This window comes from Etheostoma cragini, chromosome 2 (assembly GCF_013103735.1).
Source record: "Etheostoma cragini isolate CJK2018 chromosome 2, CSU_Ecrag_1.0, whole genome shotgun sequence".
NCBI lineage: Eukaryota > Metazoa > Chordata > Actinopteri > Perciformes > Percidae > Etheostoma > Etheostoma cragini.
The window spans coordinates 15,945,216-15,966,908 of NC_048408.1; the positions used below are offsets into that span (position 1 = coordinate 15,945,216).

A 21,693-nucleotide genomic window follows, 5' to 3' on the forward strand; every position below is an offset into this window, starting at 1 on the left:
TCCCTCCTCCTCCTAGAAAATTATGCATACCTCTGTCCTCCATTTTACCCATCTTTTTCCTCTGAATGTAAAGAACCACAGGTCAAGTCTGGCATTAAACATATGGAAAGGGGTTTCCTGCTACGCAACAAAAGGTGGCCTACTGTCTCCTGTCCCCTGGGGTCTTAGTCTAGGCTAAGACAATACAATGCTGATTAAATTGTATTGATGTTAGAGTTTTCACATTTTACATGTTTTGCTCTGTAACCAAAAACGACCCCCAAAGGTTTGTTAGAATGAATCAAATCACATGACAGCGATACATGTCTTTATGTCACATTTTATCGCTTTTGTTTGGGTTATCTATGGCATCCATCTCTGTAGAGTGAAACCTGGAGGCATTTATGTGTTTGATAGTCCCAGTGATAAAATATTGGTGCATTAAACTTTACAATCATGTCCACTATAGTCAACATTGTTCTTTTACCAGTTTACAGTATTGAGTTTATACTATAAGTAAATTATTCATGAACATATGCACCAAGTACCACACTGTTGTAACAACAGCCAACATGCTCTGCCTATAACTGCATGTGACGTTGTTATTCAGAACAAGCCTGTGTCTTACAGTATCTGTTATAACCTGTTTCATATGTGCGGCCTCATTCAGGTTTGGGGTTCGTGTATCGCCAACTGATATTTGGGTTTCTGATGTTTACAGATGGACAATGCTGGGAAAACTCATTGTGTTGCAATCTCCTCCCTTCAATCTGTGCCAAACCCTCCAGTGATTCGTGAACAGACACAGAGGCATGCACTACCTTCAAACAAACACTTGGTACATGTGACAAGTGAAACTGAAGCTGAAGAAGAAGATTGAATGATTGTTTATAATTATCTTGTTATCATGCTAAACAATTAGTCCTATAATGTAAAATTAAAAAGCTGAAGCATTGAAACAAGCTGGTTTTTGAGTCTGTGAGAAGTAGGTTGTTTTTATAGGTATAGCTTTTTTGCATCTTGACAACACCTCAAAACACATGTAGGTTGCGGTGCTATGTACTTCACGGGGCAATTTCTTTCACTTCTTAAGCTTATATATTGTACGTAGCCTACATATTATACTGTCACCAACTGGATAAATAGACAATTCTTAATACAGTATGTCAGAGGTCATTTACATACACTGCTGGAGACTGGCAAGATAAATATTTCATACACATAAATTGTATTTATTTGTACACCTCCGTTGTCAGTGTCTCAACACGTTTTTGTTCTTCTATAAAAGAAACTATTGGACATTTACATACAAATACATTTTTGCAAGATATACAGAACTTTTTGCCCTTAAAAGTTAAAAAAATTTATAAGTTAATACTTCTCAATACACAATTGAAATCCTGTGTATTTAAAACTAGTATATACTATTTTTTAATAAAATATATTCATAATTATTTCCCCTTGCTGTTGTTCCTTTTCATCTCTTTTTACGTTTTGGATGATTTCTTTGTTGTGTAAAGTAAAGTAAGTACATTTTTGTATTTAAAAACAAACAAAACACACGCTCAGTGACGCACATGACGGGTGTGCGTCATCTCCAAGCGACAACAGAATTCGCGCCAATCACTTGAAGGATATTCTGAAAGCTACTCAAACCCTACTTAGGGAGAAAGCCTGTTGATAATGGTAGGTTACATATTTAAACTATTGATTTGGTCCTTTTGCAAGCTATTTATACGAACAAAGTGGTTACAAAAAGCCCAAAAAATCCTGCTGTCTTGTTGAAACCGCTCTCTGCTGCTGAAACACAATTGATGTGCGCAGTGTTTTAGCTAACGTTAACACTGCGCCACAGCTCTGATAAAGATACAAAAACAGTCAACCTGTTACATAACCTTAAAGTTAGCGGGAAACTCAAGCGAAGAACACATGATCATTTGATATGTTGCCGTGCAACAATTGACATGTGCCTGCTGTTTTCTTACCATAGTTTATGATTAAGAATAAGTTTTCCTGAAATCAACGTCAGAAAGTGAAACCTATAAACATAATTTTGCATCCAGGCCTAGTTAGATAACGTTAACAGTGTAGTGCTGTAATCTGTGCCCAGTTAACACTTTTGTTAACAGGATAACACATACGTATGCTTGTGTGCACACAGGATATCAGGCGGTTCTTTGCACCGTCTTCAGCCAAGCCTTCAGTGCAGAAACCAGCTCCAAATGGAAACATCAAAACAGAGGAGGAGAAGAAGACTAAGAAGAAGAATCCCCCTTTATCAAACGAGGAAGTGAAAAAGAAAGAGACCAGCAAGGCAAGAAAATGTTACCTCCTGCACGCCCTCTTGTAGTGATACATCTGTTTTACCATGTTATTCATCACGTTTTATTGTGGTTTATATACTTTAGGTGAAAAGCTCCAAACCAAAGGAGACACGCAAAGATAGTGAGAAAAAACGAAAGAAGCATGCAGTCATAGAATCAGGTGTGTATGATTTTCTGCAACTACATAATTCCCCTGCATCATGGTCAGAAACAGGTTTTATAGCCATTTATAAAAGACCCCCAGTTTGCCATCTACGCTGTACACTATCTGAGTGAGTTTGAGCTTTGCCCACCACAAGCGCCTCCTTTCCTCTGATAACTTCTGGCATTACTCTCCCTGGTTTTTAATAACTTTTGGAAATCAAAAATATTCTTTTTCTCAGCCTGACCCATTGGTACAACCTAAAACATGGCAATAATTAACCATTTTCCTTGACGGCATTTGGGATCTACTTTAGTAGATGTGCTTTGTCGTGATGAGGAGTACCTCAAATACGGCGACTTCCGGTCTGATGACCATCGTGAAAACCCTCTATAAACAATTGAAATCAACACAAATAAGTTCTATTGTTCAATCTGGCAAATATGTTTTTGAAGAGTCTTTTAATGACTCTGGAAATTCTTTTTAAATAGTAAGTGTCTTTTTTTCCGAAAATTGATGCTTTGCTCAGTGAGAGGCATAAACAAGGAACTTTTTTATCTTGATATGTTGCTCTTCATCATTGCTGTGTCTTTTCTTCATGGCATATCTTGTTTGTATGTCCATCCAGACTCTGAGGATGAAGAGCCAGCAAGGAAGTCGAAAAAATCCCCAAAAGAGAAACAGAAGACAAGCCAAATTGAGCCACCTCCCAAAAAAGATCCTGTGCAGTATGTCTCTGAAACAGGTAATAGGTCTATGGTTTAAAATCATCATATTGCAGGCATACTTGCTCGAGCTGTACAGGCCTGGTATCCATGTTGTAGTTAATTGTCATGTTTGACTTCAAGACAAAAAAATTATTTATCTTTTCATATACACCTGTCCTCACAAGAGCTCTCTAATTACTTTAACTTGAGTCTGTGAGTTAATCATCACAATAATAAGCACAAAACAATTAATGTTGACCACAATCTTAAATACATTTCTGCAAAAAATTAGGAATTGCAACGGGCAAAATCAATCTGTTAAGAAATGGGCAGACACAAACACATTAGTAAGCAGATAGGTCCTGCTTGAAGATGAGAATTATGTTTTGTTGATTAATGGAAAATGTATTTTGATATTTCTCTTTTTTTGTCGTAGACTCGGACAGCGACAACTTTCGGTCCTTAAAGAAGGTGTCTGAACCTAAGCAGAATGGCACGGCCAAACAGACAAAGTCCGACGCAGGAAGTGCTCGTCCAGGAGTCAGAGCGGGGCTGAAGTCCCCTGTCAAGCCCTCCTCCACACAGGGAAAATCTTCAGTCAAGTCTCCTCCTGTGCCCGTCACCCCTAAATCAGCCCCGCCTCCTCCCCTCAAACGAACCCCCACTTCAGTACTCGACTACTTCGGCACTACGACTGTTCAGCGCTCAGACAAGAAGCTCGTAGCCAGCACCAAGCGAAAGGCTGTGAGTATTACTTAAGTATTTCCTGTTTTTACTTCTTCTATTCAAACCCTCTCACTCTTTTCATCATCCAGCTTTTTTACCCAAGCCATCAAGATTCATGGCTCTCTGAGTATTGCCCAGTTAACGCTTCCCCAAACTTTGTTTTCAGCCTTCCATTAATGTATCAAATAAAGTTCCTTTTACAACAAACTGACGTTGGAAAAACTCATTTTTCCCTCAGCCGACTCAGGACACAGATGATCTCATGAGTGATGAGCAAATCGCCAAACAGCTGCAGTTGGATGAAGACTTGGAGGTAAGCTGATCAGCAGACAGTAACCTCTGCATGTTCTTTGCATGAGTAATTACAACCAGGTCGTCCATTACCTGTTTGACAGAAAAAGAATAATTATTATCAATCTTTTGGAGAATTGCTGAAATTGTAAATAATGACATAAAGTTGCTTGAATGTAAATAGTCCCAGGAGTAATGCAGAAATTATTTATTATACACAGTTAAACCTTTTTCATTCTCGTACTGCATCCTCATATTGCTTTCTCGCTCCTTCTTCACTCAGCTGGAGAAACTGGTCCATGAGGACGAGGAGTTTGCCAGAACTCTGGCCATGCTGGACGAGGAGCCCCAGGCAAAGAAGGTGAAGTAAAAAAACAAAAGCCACAACACAAAGGCACCTAATTTTGATATTAGTGATTGTTTAATATAATGGTGTGTGTGTGTGTGTGTGTCTTCATCCAGGCTCGTAAAGGCTCCGATGAAAAATCAGCCTCGACCGCATGTCCCAAAAAGAGCAGTACCGACTCTGCTGCTGGCAGCACGAGTGGTCCTTCAAAGACCAACCGAAAGGGCAGCGTGTCAGAAGACGTGATTAGTCCGTCTCCTAAGAAGAGCCCTGATCCCATCAAAGCCAGCTCCAAACTGGCCATGATGAAGAAAAAGGAAGAAGAGAGAGAAGAAAGGCCAAAGAGTAAAACCCCAATTTCGCCCACAAAAATAAAACTTTCTCCCAAAAAGGAGCCCATCTCTTTGTCAAACTCAGGCCAGAGGTTTACTCCCAAGACAGAAACCACACCCACTGCAGTAAAAACTTCTCCCAGGAAACCAGAGGTGAGCAAGACAGAGGATTATTCTTTCAGTTAAAATACATTGCATCAGTTTCATGACGCAATCAATCAATTCTTCAATCAAATTGTCCCCAACGGAGCAGTGAAAGAGAAACTCATGATAAAGCACATGCGCGCATCATATGTATACGAAGCAAAAATGAGTGAAAAACATGGAGTACACAAGTTAAAAGGTTTTTAAAGACAAATGATATGTCCTTACTGTCTCAATCTGATCAGAGCACGAGTGTGAGTCCTGATGATTCAGAGAAGAAGAAGGTCAACTCTGCAGCTTACAGGAACTTCCTGAACCGCGATGGACCACGAGCTCTGGGCTCCAAGGAAATCCCACAGGTACTCACACACTGAGACGCATCACACACACACATCAGCCTTCAGACTGACCAACATCTTCCCATGAACTAGCTATTTCGCGTGTGTGTGTTTCCAGGGTGCAGAGAACTGTTTGGAGGGCTGTGTGTTTGTGCTGACGGGGGTCATGGAGTCCATGGAGAGGGATGATGCCAAATCCCTCATCGAGCGCTACGGAGGCAAAGTGACGGGCAACATCAGCAAGAAGACCACCTACCTGGTGCAGGGCAGAGACGGCGGAGTCTCAAAGCTCGAGAAGGTGACCAACCTGACTGTAACAATTTCAGATCCAGAGAATAATTCCCTAAACAAAATGTCTGATTGCAGAGAGCACTGATGCTCGCGCATGTTTTTTAGACTTTATAATCACGTTGAGACTAATTTACCTTGATGTGTTGGCTAAGTTATAGATTGCATCAACAAATGATTTGACATACCAATCGTATTGGTAACCTTACAACTGTAGGGAGAGATGTTTTACCATGTGTCGTATCAAGTTAAATGGCACACAATATATGAACGGTATATGTAGGCACCAAATAATAAATATAAAAAGAACTATTCCAGCATTTGAGGCTTTTAGTCTTTTACTTCCTGCCTCTTTTCGGTACCAATTCCCTCGTACTCGTCCGTGAAATAATATTGTGTGTTTGTACTATTGGCTTTATCCTCAGGCGGAGAGTCTCGGTACCAAGATCCTGGATGAGGATGCTCTGCTGGAGCTGATCAGAACCAAACCAGGAAAGAAGTCCAAGTACGAGATCGCTGCAGAGGCTGAGGTCAGTTCTCACAACTTAAATCAGTTAAAAAGAGGTGATTTTTATTTGTATCAGCTATAAAATCATTTGTGATTTCAGTTGGTCTTTGAAATGTTCAAACAGTACCCATTATTTTTGCAGTCATTTTCAAAACATAAAAAAAAAAAAAAAATGCATCCGGAATGCTGATTTCCAGATCTGTCACAGAAGAAACACGGCATTTATTTTCAGATGATATATATATATATATATCTATCTATCTACATTTTTTATATATATATATTTATATTTATATTTATTTTTTCTTTTTTTAGACCAAAGCCTCAAAGACCAGGACACCTCCCAGCAAAACATTAAAAAGCACCCCCAAAGCCCAGAAGATCTCTCCCTCCAAGGGGAATTCCAGGTCCCCTCACACCCCGAGCCCGTCTAAGACAGGCTCGGCCCAAGGCCACGGTACCAGGACCAGAGATGGCGGCACTCCACCTGGGAGAGGCTCAGGCCACACAGCCCGGAGGGAGCTGGGCCTTCCCCCCTCCACTTCTACATCTTCAGCTCCTGGACCATCATCTCCATCATCGACATATGACAACGCCAGTCTGCTGTGGGTGGACAAGTACCGCCCACGCTCTCTGAAGACTGTGATTGGTCAACAGGGGGATCAGAGCTGTGCCAATAAGCTGCTCCGTTGGCTGCAGAACTGGTACAGACACCACAGCGGGGGCTCTTCCAAGCCACCAGGTAGCAGACGGTTTATCTGTCTTTGTGTTTTGAGGTGTGTGAGCTTAATTCAGAGTAATGATCCAAACTAGACATCAAAAACTCATATTGTTTCAGGGAATTTTAGTTCTGAATGTACCTGTATCGGTGTTTGAGTGGCTTCTGCTTTGTACTGTTTGTGGTTGTACAGTTGCAAGGTTTGGTAAGTTTGGTGGAAAAGATGATGGATCTGGATTCAAAGCTGCGCTGCTCTCTGGACCTCCGGGCGTGGGGAAGACCACCACAGCTGCCCTGGCCTGTGAGGTCAGTCTGAAAACATGTCTTTGGGTACTTTTCTTTGTATTTTCTATATGGAATCTCACCAGTTGGTATTTTTAAGTAATGCTGCACGTGTGACTTCCAGGAATTGGGCTTCAGCTACGTGGAGATGAACGCCAGCTGTACTCGCAGCAAAAACAGTCTGAAGGAAGTCGTCTCCGAGTCACTTAACAACACCAGCATCGAGGGCTTCTACAAAGGTGATCCCTCTTTTCATTTTTATTTCTCCATGTGACCGCCTGTCGACACATTTGCACCTACGTTAGCCTTTATTGATGGGCTTGTTTCAAAAGAAAATAAACTAGAAGGTTTTAATTGTGAAACAGCAATAGGAAGTAGTTGGTGCTTGATTTGGTTGCACAACAGCATGGCAAAGAAAAAACTGCATGACTGTTGGCATCTTGTGATGCGTTGTGCTTAAATCAATATGACATAAAGGTAGTCAAAAAAGATAAAGATGTCCATACTTTAATACTACGGTATGTGCTCATATACGGTGCAGAATATATATATATAGCAGAACAATATGAAAATATTTCTGAAATTATTGACTATATAGCTCAATGAAAGAATCATTTGGAGGCTGTGATTTCCACCCTACTGTTTACCAATCTGTTTTTAAAGCATAAGTGTAAATTTCACAGAATTTTGTGTGTTTTGAGTGTTTACTAGCAAGGTTAGATCATGTTTTCTTAGAAAATTAATATAACCTGTCCAGAATTGAAGTGAACACTAGGTGGTGGTGTGTGTTTTGTAGGCACGTCTCAGAAAGTGAGCAGTAAACACGTCCTGATCATGGATGAGGTTGATGGCATGGCTGGCAACGAGGACCGCGGAGGAATCCAGGTACAGCTGCAACACTTTCTCACCTTTCTAAGCCTTAGAGGGGTCGTTGATCTGATCAAACTTTTAAATCGATACATGGAAAGAAAAACCTCAGGTTCAGAAGGTCTCATGTCTGATTCTTGATGAGATTGATATATCTTTTTAGTTCTTTTTAAGGGCTTTTACAGAAATAATGGCTGTCTTGATACTAACTCCTGCAGGAGATGATTGGCCTGATCAGAACTTCAAAGATTCCCATCATCTGCATGTGCAACGATCGTAACCACCAGAAGATTAGGTCACTGGCCAACTACTGCTTCGATTTGCGCTTCCAGAGGCCGCGAGTGGAACAGATCAAGGTACACACACACACACACACACACACACACATACATACACACATAATGTCAATTGATTTTTTTGGGACACTCATGAATGGAGATAATTAAGACTTTAGTATATGCCAATTATTCATAAGTATGACAAGCTGCACAATAGACAGTAATTGGTTCCTGTTACCAGCTTTAAATTGAAAGGGGGAAAGTATGCGTATTTTTAACCAACTTTGTATCATAATAATGTTGGTAGTATGTGTAAATAAACAATTAAACTTTCCTCCATCTTACAACATTCCTACTCTCCTCACTCACTCACTCATTTGGTCAGTGTATTGCCTGTTTGTCCTCATTGATTCTATGACATGTTGGCATTAGGTCCAGGCCCCCAGGAAGTGTCCCGAGCTTTGAATTGACATAGAATTCCAAACGGTGGAATTAAAACGTCTGTGTCCCTATAGTGCAAAAGCAGCGCCGCTCATTCGATTATTTTTTTAAGGAGAAAGCGCCTTAATCACGGTTTCCAGTTCATCAATGATTATGTCAACTGGTAGTATATTTTCTCTGGTTATGTAGCGTGCTTTCCTGCTCCTTTTACGTCTGTTTTTTTCTCTCCATTTTTTAGGGAGCAATGATGTCCCTCGCATTCAAGGAGGGAATCAAGATCCCACCCCCAGCTCTTAATGAAATGATCCTAGCCTCCAATCAGGATGTCCGACAGGTAAAGGAAATGAAAAAGCATAATGAATTCATACTGAGGTTTTACCTTTACTCTCCACCCTCTGTCTCCCCTCTCACTATGCTGTCTGTTTTTTCCTTCAGGTGATACACAACCTGAGCATGTGGTCGGCCAAAAACAAGGTGATGACCTATGACCAGTGTAAGTCTGACGCAGCCAGCGCTCGCAAGGACATGAAACTGGGTCCATTTGATGTTTGTAGGAAGGTATTTGCCTCAGGGGAGGAGACTGCCCACATGAGCCTCATCGACAAGTCTGACCTCTTCTTCAACGACTACTCGCTAGCGCCTCTCTTTGTCCAAGAGAACTACCTGCATGTTCGACCAAAGGCTGCAGGGTAAGAGAGGCTAGCTGTTTCCAACTGTGTCCAGTCTCTATGCTAAGCTAAGCTAATTGCCCTCTGGATCTTGCTCCATTAATGGACAGACATGAGAATGGTATCAATCTTCTCATTTCTCGACAAGAAAACTAAACAAACATTGCCTACACTGTCAAAGTATTTATTTAAAATTTCTGTATTTTCATGTCTCTTCTCACAGTGGTGACCTGAAGTCCCACCTGGTGTTGCTGAGCAAGACAGCTGACTCCATCTGTGACGGAGACCTGGTGGACAGACAGATCCGCTCTCGGCAGAATTGGTCACTTTTGCCCACACAGGTAACAATCACTCACCCAACACACACAGACACACTTGTTTTGATTGGCTTTTGTTAATAGTCTCTAAAACACTGAATTATATACCAATACACACTTCCTCCCTTATCACATCAATCTTGCAAAAAAAAAACTAAAGCATATCAGTATATACACGCTCATGTGTTGGGATACCAGAGATTGATCATTGTGCTGGTCTGTGTTTATGCTTGTAGGCCATCTATGCCAGTGTGTTACCAGGGGAGCTCATGAAAGGCTACATGAGTCAGTTCCCCACCTTCCCCAGTTGGCTCGGCAAGAACTCGTCCACCAGCAAACATTCCCGCATCGTCCAGGAGCTGGCCTCGCACATGTGCTTAAAGTGAGTTGACCTTGATTACTGTCTTTGAACTCTTTACACCCTGTCAAACTCAAGTATTTCAATGTTTAATTTGTTGACCTCCTGCAGGACGATGACCAGCAGACAGGCAGTGAACCTGGACTACCTGTACTACCTGCGGGGGGCGCTGCTGAGCCCGCTTCAGAGGCGCGGAGTGGAGGGCGCTGGCGAAGCTGTGCAGCTGCTGGACAACTACCAGCTCATCAAGGAGGACGTGGACAGCATCATGGAGATCAGTGTCTGGGGCGGGCAACCAGACCCTTACTCCAAACTGGACTCCAAGGTCAGCAGGAGGTGGTGTTGTAGAGATGTTGGTGATTGGATTGGATATTGGTGGAAGTTGATGTAGAACGAAATATACCACCATTAGTTTAGATCATTGATGATGGCAATTGGAGCATCACTCTGCTTACCTTAACCAGTAGCTGTGGTATACTGGGTAAAAATTAAAGCATAGGATTTGAAAGATTCTGACCCCCAGTGATCTCTTAAAAAAAGACTGCAATACACACCAATATTACCATAGTTCAATCCATACAAATAATCTATTTAAACCCGTGATAACTTAATTCTGTTTTATCACTCAGGAGCAGCAGAAATAAGCTGTAAACACAACACTGATGTAAATCTTTTTAACAGCAAATCACAGATGATGAAATTGTCAAATTCATTCTTGCAAGTTACTTTAGAGGTGAAGCTGATCTCAAGTCACCAAACTCCAGTACCAGTATGCCACTCCTTTTTGTGTTGTAGCTTATGTGTCATTGATGAATGCTGATAAATAAGATAGTCATCACACATGAGGGTTACATGTGATGATTATGCATTCATCAGAGTCCATGGTCTCTAACTGTACTTAACAACTAGTGCTGTCAGTTAAACGCGTTGTTAACGCAAACCCATTTTAACGGGGTGATTTATTTTTTATTGCGAGAATAATGTTCTTTTTGGCCTAGCAAACTTTGTAGTTGTTTCCCATGCTGTTGCAGCAACTAGTGATGTTAGAAAACTACAACACCACACCGGATTTAGCTAGACCGGAAACAAAACAACAGGCACGCCGCGCACACTTATTTGGGCTTGCGAGCCGCTCAAAGAGTAGTAACGTTACTTTTTGAGTGGGTGGCGAGCGTGAAATGCAGATATGGATGCTAATAAGATTCTGAATGGAAAGTTTACTTTTTAAAAGTTGCCAAAGGGTTCCATTGACAAGACCAAAGTGATCTGTGTGTTTTGTTGTGGTGAACTGAGCTATCATCGCAGCACGTCCAGTCTGAAATACCACTTGATGGCCAAGCAGATAGTTGATGGGAACATTTGCACAAAGCAAGCCAAGCGTTAAAATTAGATTAAAAAAAACGGGACAAAAAGAAATTAAGGGGCATTTAGAATAGATAAAAATTTGCAATTAACTGCCGGTTAACTGGGACATTAATGCAATTAAATATTTTAAACGTTTGACAGCACTATAACATAAATTACACTGATTCCAGCCTTTCCATGGTTGATCCCCCTAACTGTCCAACATACAGTAAATTTCTAACCTCTGTTGTCTGTCTCCTCGCAGGTGAAGGCAGCATTCACACGAGCCTACAACAAAGAAGCTCACCTGACGCCATACTCCCTGCAAGTAGTGAAGAAGGGCCGCCGCGGGGGGGAGTCTGAGTTCGGAGGAGAGGGCATGGACAACGAAGTGCAGGAGTCTGAAGACGAGGGCCCCACAACTGACGCCATGATCAAAGTAAGAGTTTTACCAATGAGTCTACAACGTGTAAACCCGTTTGATCCCATGTATACTCCATGCCAAAGGCTGTCTTCATATCTTTCTCTGTTTATGTCTTCTGTGTCTTGTTCTCCGTGCAGCAGAAGAAGGCCAAAGCCACCAAAGACTCAAAGAAAGAGAAGAAGGAAGATTCTGGAAAGGGCAAGGGGACAGGCAAGGGGACAGGCAAGGGCAAAGCTAAAGCCAAGAAATGACCAATGACAAGAGGAGGAACACTTTCTTGGTCTGCCCCCCCCACCCCCCAAAAGACTGTAATACTGCACTCGCAACGATCCTTTAATGAGCAACAGAAAGTAGTGAGACTGGTCTTAACCTCTGCAGGGAACTCATCTGTCCTCTATGCTAACACTTGAATCCAACCACACTAAACTAAGAAATGCCTTCCACTTTTTTAAATTCCTGTCATGTTTCCATCAGAGTCTCTGATGTATATTATCTGCTTGTTCCATCCATTATCATGTCTACGCACCTCTGTAATAACATGTGTCTCAACAGGAGTATAGTGCATTTCTCCCATCATTGGTTTGTGGTCCAGGTGTTAAGGCTGGAAATGTCACTCTGATTAATAAGACTGTTACTTTTTGCTACGAGTACAATACAGAAATGCTTTAGCGCTACGGTTAGCAGTGATGTTCCTGTATATTACAATTTTGTAAAAAACATTAATAGAGAAATATGTGGCTCATGAGTGTCAGTTTTTTTCTTTCAGCTGAGAAAATGGTCTCTAGGAGTGATTGTTTGGAAAAAAAAAAGAAGGGATATTTAGATTACACTTGGCCTGAATATAGATCATATTCTCAGATAAGCTATTACGATCTAATTTGAAAAACTCACCCTCTCAAAAGACAATCAATGCAAATGAATCACAATCGTATTTAGTGTGTGAATAATGTCCAAAAATGTGGATTCTACCTGCAGACCGAGCAGACTAATCTAATTAATTAAGTAATAGTCTAATTACACAATCTTCAGCAGATGTAATTACCCAGTTGTCATAGAAATGTTCTTTCAATCACATTAAACCAACATGGAAAGAAGGTCCTGAAAGAAAACTTATTAAACAAAACAAAAAAAGAGAAAAAATATGAGTTTAAATATGAAAAGAGAACATTTCACTTGGATATGAATATATCCAATCATATAATATAATATATATATATATATATACATATATACATATATATATATATACATATACATATATATACATATACATATATATATATACATATACATATATATATACATATATATATATATATATATATATATACACACACACACACACACACACACACACACACACACACACACACACACACAGTATAATATATAGATGAAATGTTCTTTATTTGATTTGTCTTTCGGTTGTTGGCATATCAAGCATCTTTAAAATACATCATACAAAACTAGAAGCTGCATTCAATCTATCCAAAATATATATTTGACATATTTGAGCTAACAGAAAATGACAGGACATTTTTATTCATATGACTGGATGTTTTTTCTTCATTGATCCAGTTCATCAGTCTGCAGATATTTGGAACAATCAGAAATCTTCTTTACCTGTTTGACAGTGAGTGTCTCAGAGCACATGGGACACACCGTCTCTGTTTCCAGCAACCTGGACACAAACAGTTCAGTGTAGATTTGTAAATGTCACAATGGATGGACAGAACATATTGGGGAATACAATTATTCTTTTTCTAGCGCAGATTAAAAAGATGGATACCACTCATGTCTGTATTTAGCTTAGCACAAAAACTGGAAACACCGTAAGCTAAATCTGAATACCAGCGTCTCTAATTAACATTTTACATCTTGTCGGTTTAATCCGTATAAAAACGTGATTTTACAGGGAGTTGAGTGCTGGACTATTTCTTAGCCAGAATCAATAACTTCCTGGTATCATTCTTCTCATCTAACGCTCAGCAAGAAAGCCAATTAAAGTAGTTCCCCCAAAAATATTACTTTAAATTGAGGAAGAAAGGGCGCTAGACATGTGCTCTAAACCAACCTTCTACTGATTTATTTGATTTAAAATGATCAAGTAACTTGGACCTTCCTTTTTATATCAGCTGATCACTTTAAAATTTGATGTTCAAAATGTCTTGTGGGAAGAAAAAAACCCTGAATAAAGATTTGGACAGTTAAAAAAATAATGAAAAAAAGTCTCACTTACAGAAGGAACTGTGAGTAGAGAGCGGGAAATTCACAATGAGGACACACAGACCAGTCTTCTTTCAGCATATGACGACCCTGAGTAAAGGAAAAAGGTACAGGTATGTTATTGGAAACGTTATTTTTTCAGTGCGTATATGAATAAGGCAGTGATTATGTGTTTGTACCGTGGCAATGCAGTAAGGCAGATTGTTCTTGCAGGAGATGCACAGCAGTTCGTTCTGTGCCAGCTGAAAGCCACAGAAGGGACACGGAGTAGTTTCCTCCTCCAGCTCCGATGTGTCTGGACGTCTGTGATGTGGCCGTAGAGGCAGACAGATGAGGTGAAGTACATACAGTATGTGTGGAGGAGGGATGTCAGAAAGAGAGGGAGTTTGACAACTGAAGGTCTAAAAGATTCTCATCACTCACCGAACCATGGCCTCGATCTTCTTCCTGTACTTTGGGTCGATCTCGTTCCGGTACTCAGGTCTCATCAGCATGGCAGCAAAGCTGAAGGCCGAGTTCTTCAGTCCGGCACGGTGACATTCGATGACGGCTGACGTCAGAATAGGAACAACATCTACACAAATAAACAGATGAGACTTTTTTTTTTAAATAATTTCGGTGGCATTTAAGCTTCAATTAGATTTATTTTTCATGTAAATTGGAAGGTAGATTAGAGTTTGGCAAATTCTGTATAGACTCACGTGCAGGAAACTTGCTGATGTTGTTGCTGACACGAATGAGCATGCGTGCCCCTTTTAGGTGGTCTCCCCTTTTTACATGGACCTACATGACATCATTTAGGAGGGAGATTCAGGATCATAACACGCTTGGGTAATGTTAAGATTGTGAAGCTTTATCATGTAACAGTACATGCTTAACAAAAATATTTTTAGACCAAATGCACCCCTATACAACACTATTAAAACAATTCTGGACAGTCTATGAACAAAGCAATTCACCATGACAACAGTAAATAACCTGAGCTAACACATGGCAGGTGTGTACTGACCTTGACCAGCAGGTAGGAGTGGAGGATCATCAGGTTGGTGGCCATCTCAGCAGGGATTTTAATCATCTGGGCCTGCAGCTCCGTGTACATGCTAAACAACACGTCATGGGCATTACGGTAGTTCCCTTTAGGCGTGGCACAAAAACATAACACATGAATATTAAACGTATGACTGTGTTTGTGTAGCGTGTCATGGTTGATATTGGTCCAGTGTTTGTGTGAACATGTCCATACCTGCACACTGCTCTTCTCTGGCGATGATGATGGCGGTGCGAGCAGCCTCCCTGTACTGCTGCAGAGCCATGTACAGACGGAACAGGTACTTGGCATCCTGGGAAGAGGAAAGAAAGGTCAGCTAACCATCACCAGTGTAGTTAACAGTGGCATTGTCACTCAGGGTCAGATTTACATATGGTACATGAATTCATAGGCTGAAATTGTGCTGGAGCTTTTATTTTTGCTTGCGTTGGTCACAACTAGTGACACAATCAGGGACGGGTCATGTAATCTCTCTGCAAGGGCAGAGGGTGAGCTGCATTTAAGTGTCTTGAATTAGCAAACTCAAAGCAAGTGAAAAGCAGTGATGCTGTTATAGATACAAACTCTTCTTCGCCTCAGAAAAAGTATTTACTAATATTCAAATAAGACAATGATAAAATGATGTCCACCTCCCTTTAATATTGGTGCACATTTGCACTAAAACCAGTAACCTCGTCCTACCAGACTCTTGTACATTTCATTTGAACAGAGGACCGAAGCAAAATGAAAATTGAGCGGAAGTACATAGGATGGCGGAGCCAGGCTACTAAATCAGACTTAAACGGTGTGTACTTTAGGCCGGGTACACACTGGCTGAGTTGCGGGAGCGTGGCGTTTCTGCTGCGTGTCAGCAGCTTAGATTTTTCTATGTCCTATACACCAGAAACGAGTCTGAAGCTGTGCTGCATAAAGCAATATGGTAATGCTTGATATATCACAACACAGTCACATATCCCCTGAGAAAGCCAAGGGCGAAGGCTCCATTGCATTGATTACCTTGGGCATTCCGTCGCTCTCTCCCATCAGGTAATCTATCAGCTGATTGGTCAGAGAGCTGTCCTTGGCCTGACCCACCTGAAATACACACGCAGATTAAAACTACTGGTCACATCTTTTTTGTAAATACACTGGGATATTCAGTTTGACACACAGCTCTCACCGTGTCTATAGCCATCTCAACAGCCAGGTTGTCATCAGTGTTGGGACACTTCAGGAAGTGCTTTAGGGCCTGAGAGACAGAAAGAAAGAAGAGACAGACATATTGGCTGAACTGGTGGATGGGTCAGAGTGAGTCAATGTCTAAGTCAATAGATGTTAGAATATATACATTAGTGTAAATAAATTGAATTGAATACAAAATAAAAAAAATAAAGCAAGACTTCTTACTCTGCTGTACTGCCCACACTTCTGAAAGAACTTGCCAGCCTGCAGGTGTTTCTTCTCTCCCTCAAAGTAGAGAGCAATGTTCTGGTAGTCCTCCTGCGTCGCCTCGGGACCTGATGAACACATCGCAGGAGTCATGTTATTAATATTAAACTTTTTAATTCAGACTTTATTCATCCCGAGAAGGACAGTTCATTTGCAGCTTACTCAGTCCATACAGAACATAACCAACTCACACACATGGTATATGTCAGAGGCAACAGATAAACATACATGGGTCAATACAAGGAAATTACGAGCATTCTGTTATGGTTCATACATACTGTACATATTTAGTGTTAAATCTGCAGTGCTAGACAACCATTAGCAAATACTGCAATAGGAAATAAAGTCGGACCCATTAACCCCAAACTGTAAAATTGTCTATATGGTCCATATAAACATTCACACACAGACTGACCGATGATGTCTGCATAGACCTCCATTTGTCCGTGCTGCTGCGCCAGCTGGAAAGCTTCATCGTTGCACTGAGACAGCACCAGGAAGTGGATGGCTGAGCCATAATCGTTCAATCCCAGGAAGAACCTGAGACACACACAAACATACGGTAAAGGTTTATTACACAAACGGGAGATTTGGAATTTGCAGAAAATTAGTTAGCAACAGCACTAATAATTGAGTCATTGTTCAAGTCATATATCAATCAAGGGTGCCAACATCTGCTCGTTACAGCTTTTCAAATGGAAGGATTTGATTTTTGTCTCTGTTTTTATTTGATTGTAGATTGAAAAATCTCTGGACCTTGGTTGGACAAAAGCAAGCAACATCACTTGATCAATGAAATTATTTGACATTTATAACCTAAACAATTAATTGAAAAATAATCTTGAGATTGACCTGTAGTGGAAATAATCGTTAAGACCCTCAGAACAAAGTGTTAAAAAAGTAATAATGAATGGTAATGTGCTGGTGAAATGGTAAACAGTGCAAATAAAAATAGTAATGCGTTATTTGTTCATTGTTCATTATTTATTATGTGAACTGTCATAGTGAGAATGATTCAACAATGATTCAACAATGAGTATCAGATCATATTAGTTACACAGGGTGTCCCCTTTCCTTTGGTTATTGGCTGGAACAGTGTTTGTTATGTTTGGTGGTGCAGGCTGGCGCAGTTTGTATTTGTTGCTGTTTGTAGACCCTGGGCTGCCTACAGAGACCACATTTTTTTTTTTTTTTTTGTTTTTTTACAGTGCGTTCTGGGGAAAGGCAGCTAGTGGATAGCGAGGAGATGCAGAGGAGTTTGCTGTATGTGACAAAAATGTTGTAGCCTAAAAAGAGCACCTTTAAGTTTATAAAACATAAAAACTAATTTAAGCAGCTGTACCTTTGCTGTGACAATACGTTTCTGATTACATTTAGGGGATGTCAGTAGAAAAGCCCAAGTAGTAGTTGTTGTTTGCATACACCTGTTCTCTTGTTTGCTTTACCTGGCAACCATCTTTGCTCCTTCGATGCTCTGCGTCTCCCTGACAATGCGAACAGCCTCCTCCGTATTGTATAGGTGGTCCAGCAGCACGCGTATCACATTGTCCCAGTCTTTTGCGCTCTCATAGGCCTGTGCAGCGTCCTTGTACCTATATACACAGTACACATTACATCAGCTTCTTCTTTAATGATATCATTATCTCCAATGTTACAGTCTCACTAAGAACCTACTTTCCATCTGCCTCCTTGGCCTTGGCGTACTGCAGGTGGATCTTAGGAGAGAAGACGTGTGGGAGCAGCTCTCCCACTTTGGCCCTGAGTATGGAACAAAATAAAGTGGAATTGTATTTAGTAGGAGAGAAAAATCACAGGTCTGAGTGTGTGTAAGTGTTTGTCTTACCAGTTCTTGCAACGAATGTAGACTGATGCAGCCTTGTCATAGTACTGTCCTTTTTCATAGAGTTGAGCGGCCTCAGAAAATTGCTGTAAGAGAGATGAAAACCACAGAATAAAATATGAACACAAAGATGACCTGCTGCTCAACATTGTTCTAGAAACACACTATAAAATACAAACACATCAGATGGCTGTAGTCTACCACTACCCTATGATATGTTAATATAAAATATGTAGTTTACAAGAAGAGAGAGAAGAAGGCTGACTCTCTACCTTCATGCTTTCCAGTATGGCTCCACATTCCTTCTTGAGGACTCTGCTTGGGTGCTGAATTGCCTGAGCAGCACCTCTCCTAATGTCACCCATCCGGATGGACATCCTGGCTACACCGGCTTTACACGCCTCATCATGCTCCTGGAACTGCACAACAAGGGGAAAACGGAGGAAGGTAAGGGCAGTGGAAAGTGGGTCATCTCAAGACCTGCTTACCACCTTCATTGGACCCTTCCAATTTGCCCACCATCAGAACAGCAGCACAGAGGATGCCACCTCTACGGTAGTTAAAGCTTTCCTATCAAATGAAGGCCTAAAATGCACCCAAAAAAATGTCATAGTATAGCAGGTGAAAAAAAGTGACAAAGTCATAGTGTAGTATGTCAAAAAGTGTCATAGTATGGAATGTTGAAAAATGTTTTGGTATAATACGTCCAAAAAAGTAATAAAAGTTAGTATAGTCACATACAGTCACAGCAGTGACTACTGGCTAGTTTCCTATTGGCAACAGAGATCATCGGAGGCAGTGTGCCATCAAAGAATTGATGTTGAAAAAAGTAACAGCATAGTATGTCAAAAAAGGCCATTAAAAAGTCATAGTATGGTATGTCAAAAAACGTCAAAGTATAGTGCGTAAAAAAATAAAGTCAGAATATAGTATGTCTCAAAAAGTCATTAAAAAATCCTAATGTAGCTCAGTGTAAATTCTTTCAGGAAGACCTAACTCTTAATCAATGCTCTCTTCCTAAATCGAATCAGCTATTGGAGGCGTTCACCTTCCTGTTAAACCAATCAGAATCGGCCACATATTCCAAGGGCCAATCACGGCGTCATAACCCTGCTGTAAATCTGTTTCTCTCCCTGTCGTTTCAGGCAAAACGTACAACCCTCCACCTTCTGTCATCGTCTTTCTCAGGCTGACCGCTCCAGAGCCTCCTTTGGTCTTGTCTTCGGGCTCCTTCTCCGCCACCACCGGTGTCTGGATTCCATTGGGGGATTATTTTGGTTCTCTACCATTAGTAAAATAAACTATTAATATAAACGATGGAGTCTAAGCTCCAAAGACTTTGTACATTTTATTATGCTGTACAATAAACCTATGCCTATCTGCGAACAAGTCTCACATGATTGAATTATAGTATGTTGAAAAAAGTGATAGTATAATATGTCAAAAATAGTGATAAGAAGCTATAGTATAGCATGTCAAAAAAAATTGATAAAAGTCATAGTATAGAATGTTGAAAAAAGGTGAAAAGGAGTGGGCATTGAACCTGGTATATATAGTATATATACAGTGTGTAGAGTAGTAGTTAAAGCGTCACAGTATTTCATCAAAAAAGGCTTTAAATGTATATAGTGGAGTATGTCAAAATAAGTAATAGCATTGTATGACTCAAAAAAAGTGGAAGTATATCATGAAAGGGCCAGTCTGGACTGGGTATCGTACCCAGCTAGAGTCTGCAGTGACTACTTGCTGGCTGTCTGTCTGCAGCAGTGTTAACCATTGAGCCAGTGTGTCACTAAAAACTTTTAAGTTGAAAACAGTAATAGCATAGTATGCAAAAAAAGCCATTCAAAAGTATGGTGTATGTCAAAAAAGTCATAGTATAGAATGTAAAAAAAAGGATGTTAGAACAAATTTCATAAAAAAGTCATACTACAGTATGTTGAAAAATACCATTAAAACTTCAAAGTGTCAAATGTCAAAGAATGTCATAGCATTGTATGTTGAAAAAGTCAAAGTATGTCAAATAAAGTGATGAAAAAGTCATAGTAAAGTATGTCTCAAACATTCATTAAAAAGTCATAATATAGTATGTCTCATAAGGGAATAATAAAAAAAAAAAAGTCATGGTATATCATGAAAGGGCCAGCCTGGACAGGGATTCAAACGTAGACCAGAGTCTGCAGTGGCTACTTGCTGGTTGTATGTTGCCAGCAGTGTTAACCATTGAGGCAGTGTCCCACCAAAGAATTTAAGTTGAAAACAGTAATAGCATAATATGTTGAAAAAAGCTATTAAAAAGGCATAGTAGGGTATGTCGAAATAAGTCATAGCATTGGATGTCTCAAAAAGTGACAGAATATAGAATGTCAAAAAAAGTGATGAAGAAATCATAGTATAGTATGTAGAAGAAATCACAGTATAGTATGTAAAAAAAGTGTTTTAAAAAAAGTGGTAGTATAGTGTGTCAAGAAAGCCATTACAAAGTCATAGTGTAGAATGTCAAAAAAAAGTCATAGCATTGTATGACTCAAAAAGTGATAGTATAATATGTCAAAGATAGTGATAAGAAGTTATAGAATAGCATGTCGAAAAAAAATGATAAAAGTAATAGTATAATATGTTGAAGAAAGTGATAAAAGTTAGTATTATATGTTGAAAAAAGTTCTAAAAAAGTCATAGTATAGAATGTAAAAAAAATTATAGTATAGTATGTTGAAAAAAGCATCATTAAAATGATGAGGAAAAGGAGTGGGTATTGAAGCTGGTATATATAGTATATATACAGTGTGTAGAGTAGTAGTTAAAGCGTCACAGTATTTCATCAAAAAGGCTTTAAAATGTATATAGTGGAGTATGTCAAAATAAGTAATAGCGATGTATGACACAAAAAAAGTTGAAGTATATCATGAAAGGGCCAGCCTGGACTGGGTATTAAACCTGGCTAGAGTCTGCAGTGACTACTGGCTGGCTGTTTTTTAAGTTGAAAACAGTAATAGCATAGTATGCAAAAAAAAAGTTATAGTATGGTGTATGTCAAAAAAGTCATAGCATAGAATGTAAGAAAAGGATGTTAGAAAAAAATTCATAAAAAAGTCATAGTATAGTATGTTGAAAAAGTCATAGTACAGTATGTCGAAAAAAACAAAAGTGTCGAATGTCAAAAAATGTCATAGCATTGTATGTTGAAAAAGTCAAAGTATGTCAAATAAAGTGATGAAAAAGTCACGGTATAGTATGTCAGAAAAAACATTAAAAATTCAAAGTGTAGAATGTTAAAAAACTTCAACATAGTATGTTGAAAAAGTCCTAGTATAGTATGTCTCAAACAT

At 39.9% G+C, this 21,693-nt stretch overlaps 2 protein-coding genes across 3 annotated transcripts in view; one reads left to right on the forward strand and one right to left on the reverse strand.

The window, feature by feature from the left end:
* Positions 1–1,536: 1,536 nt before the first annotated feature.
* rfc1 (replication factor C (activator 1) 1) lies at positions 1,537–12,579 on the forward strand. 2 transcript variants are annotated; one of them, XM_034858079.1, is made up of 24 exons: positions 1,537–1,665; positions 2,141–2,293; positions 2,388–2,463; positions 3,074–3,190; positions 3,589–3,896; positions 4,117–4,191; positions 4,453–4,530; positions 4,632–4,686; positions 4,717–5,000; positions 5,237–5,350; positions 5,448–5,627; positions 6,043–6,147; positions 6,441–6,867; positions 7,037–7,149; positions 7,250–7,364; positions 7,922–8,010; positions 8,211–8,348; positions 8,950–9,045; positions 9,147–9,400; positions 9,603–9,720; positions 9,933–10,078; positions 10,166–10,379; positions 11,664–11,837; positions 11,960–12,579. In XM_034858079.1, the coding sequence occupies exons 1-24, from the start codon at positions 1,663–1,665 to the stop codon at positions 12,071–12,073; spliced, it is 3,546 nt and encodes a 1,181-aa protein (XP_034713970.1). In that variant the 5' UTR covers positions 1,537–1,662; the 3' UTR covers positions 12,074–12,579. The 2 variants fall into 2 exon arrangements, with proteins under 2 accessions (XP_034713970.1, XP_034713965.1); XM_034858074.1 differs by having other exon boundaries at positions 4,632–5,000; positions 11,960–12,578.
* An 802-nt stretch (positions 12,580–13,381) lies between these two features.
* wdr19 (WD repeat domain 19) overlaps positions 13,382–21,693 on the reverse strand; it is an 18,828-nt gene continuing 10,516 nt past the window's right edge. Inside the window, exons 22-36 of the mRNA XM_034858017.1 lie at positions 18,637–18,783; positions 18,368–18,450; positions 18,199–18,282; positions 17,970–18,116; positions 16,940–17,064; positions 16,483–16,592; positions 16,256–16,324; positions 16,093–16,170; positions 15,292–15,388; positions 15,058–15,182; positions 14,750–14,831; positions 14,472–14,622; positions 14,228–14,351; positions 14,062–14,138; positions 13,382–13,503 (exon numbers count right to left, since the gene is read on the reverse strand). Coding sequence (XP_034713908.1) covers positions 13,389–13,503; positions 14,062–14,138; positions 14,228–14,351; positions 14,472–14,622; positions 14,750–14,831; positions 15,058–15,182; positions 15,292–15,388; positions 16,093–16,170; positions 16,256–16,324; positions 16,483–16,592; positions 16,940–17,064; positions 17,970–18,116; positions 18,199–18,282; positions 18,368–18,450; positions 18,637–18,783 — 1,614 coding nt within the window. The 3' untranslated portion in view covers positions 13,382–13,388. The remainder of the gene's footprint in view (positions 13,504–14,061; positions 14,139–14,227; positions 14,352–14,471; positions 14,623–14,749; positions 14,832–15,057; positions 15,183–15,291; positions 15,389–16,092; positions 16,171–16,255; positions 16,325–16,482; positions 16,593–16,939; positions 17,065–17,969; positions 18,117–18,198; positions 18,283–18,367; positions 18,451–18,636; positions 18,784–21,693) is intronic.